This window comes from Macaca nemestrina, chromosome 4 (genome assembly GCF_043159975.1).
Source record: "Macaca nemestrina isolate mMacNem1 chromosome 4, mMacNem.hap1, whole genome shotgun sequence".
NCBI lineage: Eukaryota > Metazoa > Chordata > Mammalia > Primates > Cercopithecidae > Macaca > Macaca nemestrina.
The window spans coordinates 142,276,597-142,293,439 of NC_092128.1; the positions used below are offsets into that span (position 1 = coordinate 142,276,597).

Sequence of the window (16,843 nt, forward strand, 5' to 3'; positions counted from 1 at the left end):
TTACAAAGAACATCCCGCAGCTGTTAACAAGGACTTCCCGTTCATCTTGATATTGCACACTCTCCAAGACACTTAAAGTATAACACACCCCACAGTGTGTATTAGGAATTGCGATTTGTGTGGGGAAATGATTATATTCATATATAAGTTTATAAATTCAGAAAGCATTCCGAAAATTCATCGAGTATCCAGGGGTAACCGTGCTTGTCTCTAGTGTTGAACTAGAGGCGGGAGGATGATTTAATTTCCACATGCCCTTTTATGCCTTTTGAATTCAGAACAATTTCCCTTATCTATTAAAAATAAAACACCAGCCGGGCACGGTGGCTCACGCCTGTAACCCCAGCACTTTGGGAGGCCGAGGCGGGAGGATCACTTAAGCGCAGGAGTATCGCTTGAGCTCAGGAATTTGAGACCACCCTGGGCAACAGAGTGAGGCCTATGTCTGCAAAAAGAAAAAAAATAATAAAGTAAAATATCACGTGTTACTGAATCCCTGGTATTTGGCGGGCACTGGATACTGGAAACAATTGTGTAGCTCTTTGGAAATTTACCTTAAAAGGGAGTCCTCTCAAAGGCTGGACACCATGACTCTACAAGGGTGAGTTTTCAAATCTACCATGGAAGCCCAGGGCCTCAGCAGCATCCTGAGTCCTACGGACAGACAGGTTCTTACGACTCAACTCCCATCGCACCAGTCCTGCAGCTTTCTAAAGGCATCCAGCACTTTCTACCTTGCATTCTATCTTCATCTTCGCTAGTCCTTACAGCACCGCATGATCCTGGGGGAGGGTGCTTATCAGACTAGCTTGTGTGTCCCCACGGCACCTGCAGCACCGTCAAGCACAAGGTCCAGAAAGCTCCAATGAAAGCCATGAAAGCAGCAAGAGAAGGAGACTGAGGAGCAAAACGCGCGAGTAGGGGCGGGAGGAGGCCCACCATACGCCCAGCCCCGCGCGGAGCACAAGCCCCGCCTGCATCCTGAACTCCTGGGTCCGCAAAGCTGCGGCCCACTGAGCCACAACGCCGGAACCTAGTAGCACTGACTGCTGGGAACAGGTTGCTGCCTTGCGCAATAACGCCGCGGTCACGGCGGCGGCGCGAGGGGTGGGACCGCAGGCACCATGCAGCCGCGAACCAATGAGCGTGCGCCGCACGGGCCGTGGCCCAATGGCGGCGGCGCGCGGGCACGCTAGGGGCGGGCCGGGCGAGCCAACTTTTCCGGAAGAACCGCATAGTGCCTCCGGTGCACGGCGCGCCGGCTCTGAGCTCTCCGCTCGCCGCATGGCTTTCTTTTTCTCCTCTGCAGCAGCTGTGGCGGCGGCGAAGACCGTGAACCCCAAGACAGAGGTGGCCCGAGCGCAGGCAGCGCTGGCGGTCAACGTCAGCGCGGCGCGGGGTCTGCAGGACGTGCTGAGGACCAACCTGGGGCTCAAAGGCACCATCAAGATGTAAGGCGGGGCTGGCAGGAGGGCTGGGCGGGCACCGCGCGCTGGGCCCTGGGCCGCGGACGCGAGCCCGCCGCCTCGGGGCTCCGCAGCCTCCTTTCCCCGCGTCCTCCCGGGCCGGTCCTCTTCCCTGCTAAGCCCCACCACGCGGCCATTTTTTTCTGCGTCGATGCCGTCTCCATGGAGAAAAAAGCGGCTCTAGTACGCGGCGTTTCCCGCTTTCTGGGACTTCCAGGCACACTGAGGACTCTGCACAATCTCTGCGGGGACGGGGTGGGCACTACACCTGCCCTCCAGCCTGCGGTAGATAACTAGTTCCATATCCTCGGCTTCCTAAGATCTGGGAAAAGCCCGTTTTCTAATGGGACTTTTTAATTTAGTTTTCGTTGATAACTAGCTCCATATCCCCGGCTCCCTGAGATCTGGGAAAAGCCCGCTTTTTGTTTTTTTGGTTTTGTTTTTTGACACGGAGTCTCGCTCTGTCAGGCAGGGTGGAGTGCAATGGCACGATCTCGGCTCACTGCAAGCTCCGCCTCCCGGGTTTACCTCATTCTTTCAGCCTCGCCAGTAACTGGGACTACAGGCGCCCGCCACCACGCCCAGCTAATTTTTTTTTTTTTTTTTTTTTTTTTTTTGTATTTTTAGTAGAGACGGGGTTTCACCGTGTTAGCCAGGATGGTCTCGATATCCTGACCTCGTGATCCACCCGCCTCGGTCTCCCAAAGTGCCGGGATTTACAGGCGTGAGCCACCGCACCCGGCCGGACGAAAAAGCCCGTTTTCTAATGGGACTTTTTAATTTAGTTTTCGTTTTAATTAGTTTCGTTTTTGTCACAATCTGATTCATTTCTGCCCCTTAAACAGGCTTGTTTCTCGCGTTGGAGACATCAGGCTTACTAAAGACACAGGAGTTGACGACCAGCCCTGGCCAACACGGTGAAACTCGGTCTCTACTAAAAATACAAAAATTAGTCAGGCATGTTCCTGCACAGTGTGCTGCTTCACGAAATGGTGAGAGGTGCTCTGCTAGGTCTGAAATGTCTTGATTTTCCATAGAACTTTTGCTTTGTAGAAAGATTTACCATGTTCATTTTCAAGGAAGGAGAACATTCAGAAGTGACATGTAATCAGTAATAGTACTGACAGTGCCTGGAGTCTGACAGCCCTGTCTTTGAATCCCTGCTTTTTTGCCATTCACAGTCTGGGCTAAAGGATTGTAATTGTACATTAATTATAATAAAATTTGAAAAATTAAGGGTGGTTGACACAATCACATGGTCAAAATGCATGAGGATGGTTTTTCTCTTTATGGCTTTTTTTTTTTTTTTTTTTTTTTTTTTTTTTTTAAAGACAGAGTCTCACTGTCGCCCAACCTGGAGTCCAGTGGCTCACTGCAACCTCCACCTCCTGGGTTCAAGCGATTCTCCTGTCTCAGCTTCCCAAGTAGCTGGGATTACAGGCTCCCTCCACCACACCCAGCTAATTTTTGTATTCTTTATAGAGATGGGATTTCACCATGTTGACCAGGCCGGTCTTGAACTCATGACTTCAGGTGATCCGCCTGAATCAACCTCCCAAAGTGCTGGGATTACCAGGCGTGAGCCACCGCATCGGGCCGGTTTTTCTTTTTAAAACAACAATTTCTCTGTTAATGTCTTATCTCCATCTCCAACTGGAGGGGAGAGAAATCTCTTTGCTTTAACATTTTTAAAGTCTTAGAGATGGAGAATATGAGATTATTGATGGGAGTATGTGTTTTACTCATCCCTAAATTCCCAAAACTTCGCAGTTCAAATACCAGAAAAGGAAATGATTTCTTGTTGGTTTGAGTACAGAATAATAATTAGTGTTTTGCTAGTAGTATACCATGCCATCAACATCCAGATGAAATACGTTTAGCAAAGACTCGCTAACCTAGGAGGTATAGTTTTTTTTTTCTTTTAGTGGGTTCAATGGTGGCCTGCATTAGCAAAAAAGTGGAACCATAGTTAAACTTGACATCAGAATTGTTTGGGGGCTGGGTGCTGTGGCTCATGCTTGTAATCTCAGCACTTTGGAAGGCCGAGGTAGGTGGATCACTTGAGGCCAGGAGTTCACGATCAGCCCTGGCCAACATGGTGAAACTCTGTCTCTACTAAAAATACAAAAATTAGTCGGGCATGGTTCTGCACGCCTGTAGTCTCAGCTCCTCCAGAGGCTGAGGCAGGAGAATTGATCGCTTGAACCTAGGAGGCTGAGGTTTCAGTGAGCCAAGATTGTGCCACTGCACTCTCCAGCCTAGGCAACAGAGTGAGACTGACATGAAAAAAAAAAATTGTTTGGGTTTTAGTGTGTGAGAAATACAGCATGAGAGAAGCACATTGAACATTTACAATTTAGGAAATAAGTATAAAGTGGACACAAACAACCACCACTGTAGTTAAGAAATAAATTGTTGCTGGGTGCGGTGGCTCAAGCCTATAATCCCAGCACTTTGGGGGACTGAGACGGGCAGATCACGAGGTCAGGAGATCGAGACCATCCTGGCTAACATGGTGAAACCCCGTCTCTACTAAAAAATACAAAAAACTAGCCGGGCAAGGTGGCGGGCGCCTGTAGTCCCAGTTACTCAGGAGGCTGAGGCAGGAGAATGGCGTAATCCCGGGAGGCGGAGCTTGCAGTGAGCTGAGATCTGGTCTCTGCACTCCAGCCTGGGCCACAGAGCAAGACTTCGTCTCAAAAAAAAAAAAAAAAAAAGGGAAATAAATTGTTGCTACCACCTTAGAAGTCCCCTCCCACTGGAACCTCTTTCCAGTCTCCAGAAGTTTGTATTTCAGTTTTCTTTGAAAAAATTATAAACCTACAAAGATAGTGATTATAATGTGTGTACCCTTTACCTAGATTCACCAATTGTTTACATGTTGCTCCATTTCTTTTCTATTTTCCCCTGAATAATTTGAAGTTAAACTGGAGACATGCCATTTTACCTCTAAAATACAATGTTTTCCGTTTTTTTTGTTTTGTTTTGTTTTGTTTTTTTAAGAGACAGGATTTTGCCACGTAGCGCAGGCCGGTTTCAAATTCCTGAGTTCAAGGGATCCACCTGCAGTGGCCTCCCAAAGTGCTGGGATTTCAGGCATGAGCTACCGCACCTGACCTTTCCTTTTAAATTATTTGATCATTGCAGAGTAACAGTGGAGGCTGCTGAGCTTTCATTTTAGGAGATACCTGGCTTATTCTCACTAGAGCCCTATACTTGCCGTAAAGAGGCAAGGATGTAAAATTATGTGTTACTGTTAACTGTTAGCTGTGTCATCTTGAGTCAGCTTTTACTGAGCCTCAAGCTTCCTCATCTGTAAAGTAGAGATAACCTGGGAAATAAATTACACATGAAAATGTTTTGATCATTATAATTGCATGTGCATGATAGCTAATTGTGACTTTTTAATCTTAGCAATTTGTAGCCAAACTCTTGGGTAGATTTTTCAAGTAGATAGCACTTAAAGAGGCCCTTCATGCATTTTATTTGTGGTATATTTAGACTGCTTCATATTGTTTTAAGTGATTCGTTCTTTTTCTACTTTCAGCAAATTCAACACCCAACAGCTTCCTTAATAGCAAAGGTATCAGCAGCCCAGGATTATATAACTGGGGATGGTATGACTTCCAATGTCCTAATCATTGGAGAGCTACTGAAACAGGTGGATCTCTACATTTCTGAAGTATGCACAACTGTTTTTTGTTTTGTTTCGTTTTTCGAGATGGGGTTTCACTCTTGTTGCCCAGGCTGGAGTGCAATGGCGTGATCTCGGCTCACCGCAACCACCGCCTCCTGGGTTCAAGCAGTTCCCAGCCTCAGCCTCCCGAGTAGCTGGGATTACAGGCATGCGCCACCACGCCCAGCTAATTTTGTATTTTTGGTAAGAGATGGGGTTTCTCCGCGTTGGTCAGGCTGGCTCAAAACTCTTGACCTCAGGTGATCCACCCATCTTGGCCTCCCAAAGTGCTGGGATTATAGGCATGAGCCACCGCACCCGGCGCACAGCTTGTTTCTGTAATATTTCATTGTATATAGGATATGTCAGATATTTATTTATACAAATTGATGTGTTGTTAATACTAGCTGAGACCATAGAGTAGAATTAGGGGGCTTAAATCTGGGTCTTCGTCCTGGTCTAAAATAAATTAATTGTGATCTTGGACAGGTTATGGAACCTTCTTTAGCCTGAAAATAATTTTATAATCAAGTTGAATTGCCTATGTGATTTGTATCTGTCTTTAGTGTAAATTAATAATTGAGATTTTAAAATGGGATGTTTAGGACTAGGCATATTTATTTGTTAGGAAAAAGCCAACTAAAAGCTTACATTCGGATAAATTCCACTTTTTTAGCCCTGACTAGTTCCAAGGTTTAAAACAAACCTCAAGAACTATGAATCTATTGTCAGAATTTCCTGGCAGAAGAGAGCAGTCTTTATTTTTATTAGTAAATTATGTGAATTAGTTTGAGATTACCTATAGAAAAAATAGAATAACACTACCATCTGCAAGCTGTTGGGACACAGTGTCGGTTTTGGCATGATTCGGGGTGGTCTGCACAGTGAACACCCAAGTGTGCTTTATAGTTCCCTTGGCTTTGACCCTGTGCTAGAGCATTGCCTGTTCTTCTCCTCTGCATTGAAAGGAATATTTATCCTTTTAAATGTATTCAGAAAGCCAGCACATTATGTTACTGCGTGTTCAAAGGTATGATGATTCAGAATATCCCTCCAAGAATTATCTGAACTTTATCATGAACTATAGTTGCACCTAATTGAAGATGGGAGTGTTATTGTGTGTTTATTGTAGGACCTTCATCCCAGAATAATCACTGAAGGATTTGAAGTTGTGAAGGAGAAGGCCCTTCAGTTTTTGGAAGAAGTCAAAGTAAGCAGAGAGATGGACAAGGAAACACTTAAAGATGTGGCCAGAGCATCTCTTTGTACCAAAGTTCATGCTGAATTTGCAGATGTCTTAACAGATATATATTAAATTTTGTGTGTGTCTGTTATTGTACACCTATATAGAAAATCTCTGATAGTAGAAACATGAATATAATTACCAATTTCAATTACAAGGTGCTATGTAGGTTCATTTTTGTGACAGTGATACCTAATCTGTGTCTCTAAAAAGTAAAATGAGGAAATTCAAGTAATAGTATACCTAACCAGGTTATAAAATTGGAGCTTTCATTAAAAGGATTATAAAGTAGAGATTTTGTTATTAGAAAGCTTCCAGTTACCAGTATTTTTAATGAAACACCAGGAGGAATGTTAATGTTTGTGAATTACAGATTGAGATTTCAGAAAGGTAACAGCTGTTTATATATAATGTATTCTATCTGCTTATAGAAGAAGACAAATCAGTGTAGAGATTGTAAAATGAAGAAACTGTCTACTTTAGCCTTCTGAAAAGCAACATATTTCTGCTGCCGCAAATTGAATTTACTTAATGGTTATCCTTCTATTGCAGGCTGTAGTGGACTCCATTTTGGCCATTAAAAGAAAAGATGAACTTACTGATCTCTTCATGGTTTTGTGATCATGGAGATGAAACATAAATCTGAAACTGATACAAGGTAGGTGGTAGAAGACTGAAATACTAATGGTCAGGCGTGGTGGCTAACGCCTGTATGTAATCCCAGCACTTTGGGAAGCCGAGGTGGGTGGATCACCTGAGGTCAGGAGTTCGAGACCAGCCTGGCCACCATGGGGAAACCCGTCTCTACTAAAATTACAAAAATTAGCCAGGCATGGTGGCAGACGCATGTAATCACAGCTACTTGGAAGGCTGAGGCAGGAGAATTGCTTGAACCTGGGAGGCGGTGGTTGCAGTGAGCCAAGACCATACCATTGCACTCCAGCCTGGGTGACGAGCAAAACTCTATCTCATAAAAAAAAAATGAATAAAATGTGTTTTGAAATTTAGGGTGCTTTGTACAATATATACTGTTGGCAAAATTTTTAATATATTTGGATATATAAAATATATTTACCTGCAGATATAAGTTGGATAAATTGCTTGGTGAATATTGTTTTTACTTTTAGTAATATTTTCTCCTGAAATACGGTGAATGTTATGTTGTATTTATGGTTAGAATTGTTCTGAAAAGTGAACATCATCAGTCATTTGGCATTTATTGAATTGCTAGGTACAAAGCATAATGAGAAGCAGCAGAGGAATTTAAAAAAATTTTTTTCAAACACTTAGTTAGAAAACATGTTTGTGTTCGTTTTTCCCTTCTTTTAGTGGAGAATGGAGTCTCCCTATGCTGCCTAGGCTGGTTTTGAATTCCTGGGATTAAGGTGTCCTCTCACCTCTGCCTCCCCAAGTGCTGGCATTACAGGCGCTTGGCAGAAAACTTTTTTTCTTTTTTTTTTTGAGACGGAGTCTCGCTCTGTCCCCCAGGCTGGACTGCAGTGGCCGGATATCAGTTTACTGCAAGCTCCGCCTCCCGGGTTCACGCCATTCTCCTGCCTCAGCCTCCCGAGTAGCTGGGATTACAGGCGCCCGCCACCTCACCCGGCTAGTTTTTTGCATTTTTTTGTAGAGACGGGGTTTCACCGTATTAGCCAGGATGGTCTTGATCTTGTGACCTCGTGATCCGCCCGTCTCGGCCTCCCAAAGTGCTGGGATTACAGGCTTGAGCCACCGCGCCCGGCTAGAAAACATATTTTTAAAGGATGTCATCACAGTTGGACAGCCTACCAGGGAGACTATCTCTGCAGACTTTTCTGTACAGCATGGGATCTTCAAGTAATTCAAGAAACAAAGCTGACTGCATGAAAATTATCAATACCTTCTCAGTTCAGTGTTTAACACACATCCATCTGGAGATCAATAACCATAATTTTTTGTGTGTTTGAACAGCTTAATCAGAGGGCTTGTTTTGGATCACGGAGCATAGCATCCTGATAGAAAAAAAGGGTGGAGGATGCATACATCCTCACTTGTAACATGTCATTAGAATATGAAAAAACTTAAGTTTATAGCCCCTTAACAGTGAAATGGAGAAGCTTCGTATTTTAGGCGAGATACTTTTTTGTGAAACTTCATTTCCCACTGTAAGGACAATAATCCTCAAATTGGTTTGGGAGAGTTACAGGAAACAGCCTCTGAAGATGTGCAAGGGGCAGGATTGGAGCTCAGTGAACTGTTTGTTAAATCTTAGGACTAATCCAGTTTCAGAAGCTATTTTCTTCTCAAAAAATAAATGTTTCCCTACTTTCTGTAACTTTTTTTTCCTTCTTAATAGAGAAGTGAATTCTGGCTTTTTTTTTTTTTTTTTTTTTACAAGAGTGCAGAAGAGAGAGAAAAACTCATAAAAGCTGAAAGAAAATTCATTGAAGATAGAGTTAAATAATAGAACTGAAAAGGAGAGTCTGTGGTGAATCAGATAAAGGATTTGTTATTAATCAAAAGGTGAGAATGAAAATTAATTGTATAAACTAAATAGTATGTATCATCCTTTTTACTTTTAAGGTGGAAGATGTTGAAACTAATTTTTATTTTTGTTATAGGGAATTGACCCCTTTTCCTCAGATGCTCTTTCAAGAGAAGGCGTAGTCGCTCTGCGCAGAGCTAAAAGGAGAAATATGGAGAGGTATGAGTAGCAGATTTATCCAAGTAATTTGACTTTCACTTATTTTGCAAATTAATTGGGATTCTTTCTCCTTATACTTTATTTTTGGGTTTTTCAACTGTATAATTAATTGGCATTAACTATATTCACATTTTTTTGCACCCGTCAGCACTGTACATCTCTAGAATTTTTTTCATCATCACAAACTAAAACTGTATACCCGTTAAATAGTTACTCCCCATTTCTCCCTCCCTCTTGCCCCTTGTAAACATTATTTTACTTTTTGTCTCTGAATTCAGTATACCTCCTCCCAAAGAGCTCACCACAATAAAGGTTTTTTAAAAAATATTATTTTTTTTTGAGACAGTCTTGCTCTGTTGTGCAGTGGTATGATCTTGGTTCACTGCAACTTCCGCTTCCTGAGTTCTAGGATTCTCGTGCCTCAGCCTCCCAAGTAGCTGGGATTACGGGTGTCTGCCCCCATGCCCGCTGAATTGTTTTGTTTTGCTTTTTTAGTAGAGATGGGGTTTTGCCATGTTGGCTACACTGGTCTCAAACTCCTGGCCTCAAGTGATCCGCCCACCTCAGCCTCCCAAAGTGCCAGGATTACAGGTGTGAGCCACCATGCCTGGCCAACAAAGAGCTCTTGTCTACTTTTAGATTTCATTTGCTGACTTGGGGAGAGTGGTTTAAATGGAGGGTTAAAAGACTAGTTTTCAGCTGGTTGATGGCAAATTAAAAGGCTTAGGTTAAAGTACATTTTAAAATGTAATTTTTGTGTGTAATTCTGAAAAATTCCTTCCAAAAAATTACTTGTCTTCTCTTTGAACTTCAGTGGTAACATTGCTTGTCCACCTCCCTTAAAATGCTATTTCAGGCTGACTCTTGCTTGGGGTGGGGTGGCCCTGAATTCTTTTGACGACCTTAGTCCTGACTGCTTGGGACATGCAGGACTTTTATGTGAGTATACATTGGTAAGTGTATTTTCTTCTTGAAGGCAATAGAACTTTTTAGCTCATGAATTATTTTTATTTTGTTTGTTTGAGATAGGGTCTTACTCCTGCCCAGGCTGGAGTGTGATCAGATCACAGCTCACTGCAGCCTCATCTTCTGGGCTCAAGTGATCCTCCTGCTTCAGGCCTCTGAGCAAATGGGACCACAGACATGTGCTACCATGCATGGCTAATTTTTTTGTGTAATTTTTGTAGAAAACAGGGTCGTATTGTGTTGCCCAGGCAGGTCTTAAACTCCTGGGCTCAGGCCGTCCTTCACCCTCAGCCTCCCAACGTGCTGAGATTACAGGCATGAGCCAGGTTTATGTGTAGTAATGGGAAGCCATTGATGGGGGAAATCACATTTATATGTGATTTTTCAAAAAGAGATAATTTGGTTTAATGTGATCAAGTTTGTTCCTTATTAATATGCTGCTTGTCATTCTCTGTAAGTTCCTCTTCTCTCTTCACTCTTTGCCCAATCATGTTTCTTCTACACATAGGGAGTTCACCTTTACTGAGAAGTGTTAACAACTCTCGTTCTGTCACATTATTGATCAAAGGACCAAATAAGCCCACACTTAGATCAAAGATGCAGTAAGGGATGGCTTGAGGGCTGTCAAAATTGCTATTGATGATGGTAAGGTCCTTACCATATTTCAGTTCTATTATATTGTTTTGCTGGTCTGAAAAGCATGGCTGAATACTGTGTTGTTTTATCAGTAGTTTACACAGCCAGACACCATGCAAAAGCAGTCTTCCCTTTAGAATGACTGATGGTATGCTAAGGTTTTTCATAGCGTATCATTATTAAAGGTGAATACAAATAAATGAACTAATACTGATCTGTTGAAAGAGCTGCCAGTGGCTAGTGAAGCCATTCTGGTTGAGCCATTCTCCTATTTGATATGTTAGTCGCTTGTATTGTGGCTTTCAAATGCAGCACTTAAATTGATGTGGTCATAGTGAATTTGTAAGGAAGTAATGGCTTTCATATGTGTATTTTGTTATTCATAAAATTAGTCCTACAGTTTTCTTAGTATTTTTTTTTTCCCCATTCAACAGGCTGTGTGATTAAATATAAGCTCAGTGTTAAGGGCAGGGCACAGCTTGGAGTCCAAGCATTTGCTGATGCGTTGCTCGTTATTCCCAAGGTGTACATGCCTTAAACAGTCAATCTTCCAGAAGATTCAGCTCATCAAACCTTTTTGATAATGTAGGCTTTATTGATAATGTGGATTTTGGATAAGCAAGTTTGATCAGTTTTCTTCCTGACTCTAGAACAGGTATCGCTCATCATCCAGATGTATTTGGTTTCTCTGGGAGGCCTAAATAGCTGACGTTTCAGATGGCAAGAGAGAACCTGTAGTTTAATATTTGCTGAGTACAAACTTGCTTTTTGTTTTGGTTTTAGTTAAACTGATATCATTGTTTTCTATTATATACTAATTTTGAAGTATAGTTTATGACTGGTGTATTGCTGCTTGCTTTGGGGTAGATGAGAGAGTTATCAGTAACTTGTGTCTGGTTATTCTCTGAAGGGAACATAAATGTTCTGTCTTCATGCAATAGATTTTTGTGGTTTTTTTGTTGTTTTTTGAGAACTTTGCGAGTTTTGCTTTTGTTGTCTAGGCTGGAGCGCAGTGGTGTGATCTCGGCCCACTGCAACCTCAGCCTCCCCAGTAGCTGTAATTACAGACACCTGCCACCACACCTGGCTAGGTATTTTTTTGTATTTTTAGTAGAGATGGGGTTTCACCATGTTGGCCAGAATGGTCTCAAACTCCTGGCCTCAGGTGATCCACCTGCCTTGGCCTCCCAAAGTGCTGGGATTACAGGCGTGAGCCACTGCATCCAGCTGAGATTTCTTTTGCGCTTTTTTTTTTTTTTTTTTTTTTTTTTTGAGACAGAGTCTGACTCTGTCGCCCAGGCTGGAGTGCAGTGGCGTGATCTCGGCTCATGGCAACCTCTACCTCCCAGGTTCAAGCAATTCTCCTGCCTCAGCCTCCCGACTAGCTGGGACTACAGGTACGTGCCACAATGCCCAGCTAATTTTTGTATTTTTAGTAGAGACAGGGTTTCACCATGTTGGCCAGCATAGTCTCAATCTCTTGACCTTACGAGCCACCTGCCTGGGCCTCCCAAAGTGCTGGGATTATGGGCGTGAGCCACCATGCCCAGCCATGCCTTTTTTTTTTTTTTTTTTTTTAAACTATCAATTCTTACTTCCTGTTTTCTCAAGAATTAAATTTGTTTACTTTAGGTTCTTGCTCAGAATTCTGGTTCTGACCTTCAGGAAACATTAGTTAAAATTTAAGCAGAACATTCAGAATCAGTTCAGCTCGTGGGTGTGAACTTGAACACAGGTAAGAGAATGCAACTTTTTGTAGAGGGAAAACTAGATGAGAGTTGAAGCCGGGAAAGATTAAAAATGGGGACCAGAAAAAAATCTTTTGCTTTGCAATTTGACACCAGTACTATTAGGGAACTCTAGGTTCTAAAAATGGGATAAAATAGGATATTAATAAAAAATGGAATGATTAGATATAATAAGAGAGTAGACTGAGTAATTTTGGGATAATTTTGTTGGAGATGTTGAGTGGTGGTAGATGGTTCAGATTACTGTTGAAGGATTTTCATATTGCATTTGCCTTACTCAGTGGGTTTTTGTTTGTTTGTTTTTTGTTTTTTTCTTTTTGAGATGGAGTCTTGCTGTATCCCCCAGGCTGGAGTGCAGTGGCGCGATCTCGGCTCACTTGCAAGTGCCACCTTCCAGGTTCATGCCATTCTCCTGCCTTAGCCTCCTGAGTAGCTGGGACTACAGGCCCCCGCCACCACACCTGGCTAATTTTTTGTATTTTTAGTTGAGATGGGGTTTCACCGTGTTAGCCAGGATGGTCTCGATCTCCTGACCTCATGATCTGCCTCCCAAAGTGCTGGGATTACAGGTGTGAGCCACCGCGCCTGGCCACCTTACTCAGTTTTTAATCAAGTACTATGATAAGAAAATAGATTGGGTGATTATATTCATGGGTGAAAAACAGCTAAAGATAGCAAATAGTGCCAGAAAAGGGGATCTAGAAATCTAATGAAATGGTGACAGCCCTGATCTTAGACCCCTGTAACAAAACAACACAAATTAAGTACAAAGTAGAAGACAGATAACAGGTACATCCGTGCAGTATGTGCAAGACCTATTGTTGTCAACATTATTATTTAATAAAAAAGGTTTCTGGAATGAGGGAAATGATCAGTCCATTTTAGCCAGATTATAGTCGCAGTACTATACTTTACTGTGGGTAAACAGAAATGTATCCGGAAGAGAGGGATGTTCAGGTCTTCTAAGTAGAAGTCAGACACTCCTCAAATATTGTGGACAGGGTTCATGGTTCAGAGTAGAAAACTGGGCTAACAGGGAAGCTTTGAATTCTCATAGTTAATACTGGCGGAAATGAGTCATCAGTGATAAGCAAAGCCACACACAATCACACAATATTGTTGGTTCTTATTGACTGACCTTATTTAAGGTTTGGTTGCCTTCTAGGTGAGCCAGTGGTAGCAGCAGAAGTAGGCGTTACGGGATAACGATTGTGTCAAGAAACAGCTTCATCACTCTTGGTAAGTTTGGGAAACTGAAAACTAAACTGTTAGAGAATCATCATACTCTTTTCATTTGGTGTGTCCTGTTTAGTTGCTCCTTTCCCCCATGAACAATGTAATCAGCTGAAAGTATGGAAACCGAACTAACCCTCTGATGTGTAGAGGGGAAGGGGGAAATTTAATTGGATGTAATGTGTGCAGCTTAGTTGGAAGTGGGAAGTTGAGTCGAATCAGGGCTTTTAATCATCTGAGCCATCTAATTTTTGTCCCCCTTTCAGCACTGTGATTGCCACCAACATTCTCTTGGTTGATAAGATCATGTGAGCCTGGAATGCCTTCTCTGAAAGGTTGAATTGAAGCTTCCTCTCTGAGTCTTGAAGATTCTGCAAAGTGATCCTGAGGAATACAGCTGTGGAGTTTCTGTCCAAGCTTCAAATGAGTTTCAAAGGAATTTTCCCATATGAGAAAAGAAGAGAACACTGGCATCTGTTGAAACTCGGAAGTTCTGAGATTATAATTACAGTATTTTTTTAAAAATTGCACTGAAGTGTACATATATAAAGCAGGTCTTTCACCCAGTGAACAGGATGTTTTGCTTTAGCAGCAGTAACATAAAATTCCACGTTAGATAAGCATATATTACCTACATTACTAAATATTTCTTGAAAAGCAGATTTTAATAGTTTAATTTTATGTAGACGTATGTTAAATTATTCAACAGTACCCTATTGTTAAGCATTTGGTTTTAAATTTTTTATGCTAATATAAAGCTTAAGTAATTTAAAATTTTGAGAGCATCCCTGTTAGTGTAAATTTCTGAGTAAATTCATTGGATCAGTTGGACTTTTCATGCTTTTGAAATAGCCTTGCTAAAATGCTCCCCCTACAAAGTTAAGTTGTAGGAAATGGGAAGAGGAGTAAACTAGAGGCAAGGGAGTTGAGAGAGCTGGAAGGTGTGGTGACTAAGGGCTACAGTTATGGGGTTAAATTTGAGATTTGTAGGCTAACTATATTTTCAAGTTTCTGAACTTTTGCTTATGCAAGATACTCATCCCAAAGCCTCTAGTGTCATATTTTTCTCACCCAAATAACTGCGTTTCCACAATATTATTTATATAGTTGTTGATCTGTCTCTGCAGTCCTTGAAGGTGACGTTGATGTTACTAGGCTGTGTGTTTTGGGGGCTCAGCAGTGGCCTGAAGTGAGTGTGCAATAAATGTCAAGTTGAAACTTCCTTTGTGGTCTTGCAATGGTATGATGCACAAATGCAATTTTAAAGGTAGTGTAAACTGTCCAAAGGTTTAAAAAGTAGTGAAGGGGCCTCTAGGGACCCTCAACGTGCTTTTCCTTAATTCCCTGGGCGGCCCTGCAGGTGGGGTCCTACCCCTTGCCTCCGTCAGTTACCCCCTGCTGAATTGTTGGGTGAAGGGCAGGTGGTGGAGCAGCATGCGCATGTGTGCAGGGGGCGACTGCCACCCTGGTGCCTGAGGGCGGATGAGCAGCAGGGCCATGGGTGTGCGTGGCGTGGTGCGCCAGTCCTGATGCCAGCATGGGTTGTTCATCACCGCTGCTGTCCTTGCTGTCGCTCCTGGTTGGTGCCTGGCTCAAGCTAAGTCATTGAACCGCTGGTCACCCGGGGGCGCTGGGAAAGGGGATGGGGCCCTCCGCCCTGGCGGGATTGAGCCTGAGGCCCCTCTGCCCACTTCCGGGATGCACCTGCAGCGGCCGGCTGGGGAGGTCGCTTTCGGTGCGCGTGGTGCCTCACTGCCTTGTGCTTTCAACTTGCTCTGGAATCTTTCAAACCTATAAAAAGGAATGAGAGGCCAGGCGCAGTGGCTTTCGCCTATAATTCCAGCACTTCGGGAGGCCAAGGCGGGTGGGTCACTTGAGGTCAGGAGTTGAAGACCAGCCTGGCCAACATGGTGAAACCCCATCTCCACAAAAATACAAAAAATTAGCCGGGCATGGTGCCACAGGCCTGTAATTCCAGCTACTCAGGAGGCTGAGACAGGAGAATCACTTGAAGCCAGCGGGTGGAGGTTGCAGTGAGCCGAGATTGTGCTACTGCACTCCAGCCTGGGAGACAGAGCGAGACTTCATCGCAAAAAAAAAAAAGGAAAGAGGAGAATGTAACAAGGAATGACCCCCGCCCCCATGTACTTGTCGGCCAGCTTAAAGAGCTGCCAGTTTGTGGCCAGTCCTGCTCCTGCGGAATCGTACTCTCCCCATCTCCCCGTCTCCTAGAGCCATTTTGAAGTGGGTCCAGACGTATCCCATTTTATTCTAAACCTTCAGCTAGATGAAAAAATAATTACCGTTTCTCACCTAAAAAACTGACAGTGCTGCTTAATAATATATCCAGTCTGTTCAAATTCATCTATCATCTCATAAAGGGTTTTAACGTTTGCTGGCTGAATTAGGGACAAAAATCTCATACATTGCAATTGTATGTTCTTTTTTTTTTTTTTTTTTTTTTTTTTGAGACAGAGTCTAGCTCTGTCGCCCAGGCTGGAGTGCAGTGGCTGGATCTCAGCCCACTGCAAGCTCCACCTCCCGGGTTTATGCCATTCTCCTGCCTCAGCCTCCGGAGTAGCTGGGACTACAGGTGCCCGCCACCTCGCCCGGCTATTTTTTTGTATTTTTTTTAGTAGAGACGGGGTTTCACCATGTAGCCAGGATGGTCTCGATCTCCTGACCTCATGATCTGCCCGTCTCGGCCTCCCAAAGCGCTGGGATTACAGGCTTGAGCCACCGTGCCCGGCCGCAATTGTATGTTCTTAATTCTGATTCAATCTGATTATTTCCCTACTTACTCATTTATTTGTTTTTTTGGTGGGGCAGGGGGCAAGGTCTCACCGTATTGCCCAGGCTGGAGTGCAGTGGTACCATCATAGCTCACTGCGGCCTCAAGCAATCCCTGCCTCAGCTTCCCAAAGTGCTGGGATTACAGGCCTGAGACACCATGCCAGGATGATCCGTTTTTTTCCCCTTGAGATATATTTGTTGAAGAAACTGAAAATAGGCCGGGCGCAGTGCTCACGCCTGTAATCCCAGCATTTTGAGAGGCCAAGGTGAGCGGATTACGAGGTCAGGAGTTCAAGACCAGCCTGGCCAATATGGTGAAACCCCATCTCTACTAAAAACACAAATAATTAGCGGGGCGTGGTGGCACGTACCTGTAATCTTAGCTACTAAGGAGGCTGA

General features: G+C 43.4%; 1 protein-coding gene and 2 non-coding genes across 3 annotated transcripts; all 3 read left to right on the forward strand.

The window, feature by feature from the left end:
- Positions 1–587: 587 nt before the first annotated feature.
- On the forward strand, positions 588–14,873 carry LOC105466308 (uncharacterized). The gene is made up of 9 exons (XM_071094153.1): positions 588–601; positions 1,038–1,451; positions 2,312–7,043; positions 8,763–8,887; positions 8,986–9,068; positions 9,925–10,679; positions 12,303–12,815; positions 13,584–13,657; positions 13,918–14,873. Exons 1-3 carry the CDS (start codon positions 588–590, stop codon positions 2,385–2,387), a joined length of 504 nt encoding a protein of 167 aa, XP_070950254.1. The 3' UTR covers positions 2,388–7,043; positions 8,763–8,887; positions 8,986–9,068; positions 9,925–10,679; positions 12,303–12,815; positions 13,584–13,657; positions 13,918–14,873.
- Positions 6,020–6,153, forward strand: LOC112423969 (small nucleolar RNA SNORA22). The gene has a single exon (XR_003014579.1). It is a non-coding gene; the product is annotated as a small nucleolar RNA SNORA22 (small nucleolar RNA).
- On the forward strand, positions 10,733–10,867 carry LOC112423968 (small nucleolar RNA SNORA15). Its single transcript, XR_003014578.2, has one exon. It is a non-coding gene; the product is annotated as a small nucleolar RNA SNORA15 (small nucleolar RNA).
- Positions 14,874–16,843: the final 1,970 nt, after the last annotated feature.

What these genes read in the sequence shown, in the direction of transcription:
- LOC105466308 (XM_071094153.1), top strand. An exon ending in CTCAAAGGCACCATCAAGAT is followed by an intron (nt 1,452 to 2,311) that starts GTAAGGCGGGGC and finishes CCCCTTAAACAG; the next exon opens with GCTTGTTTCTCGCGTTGGAG.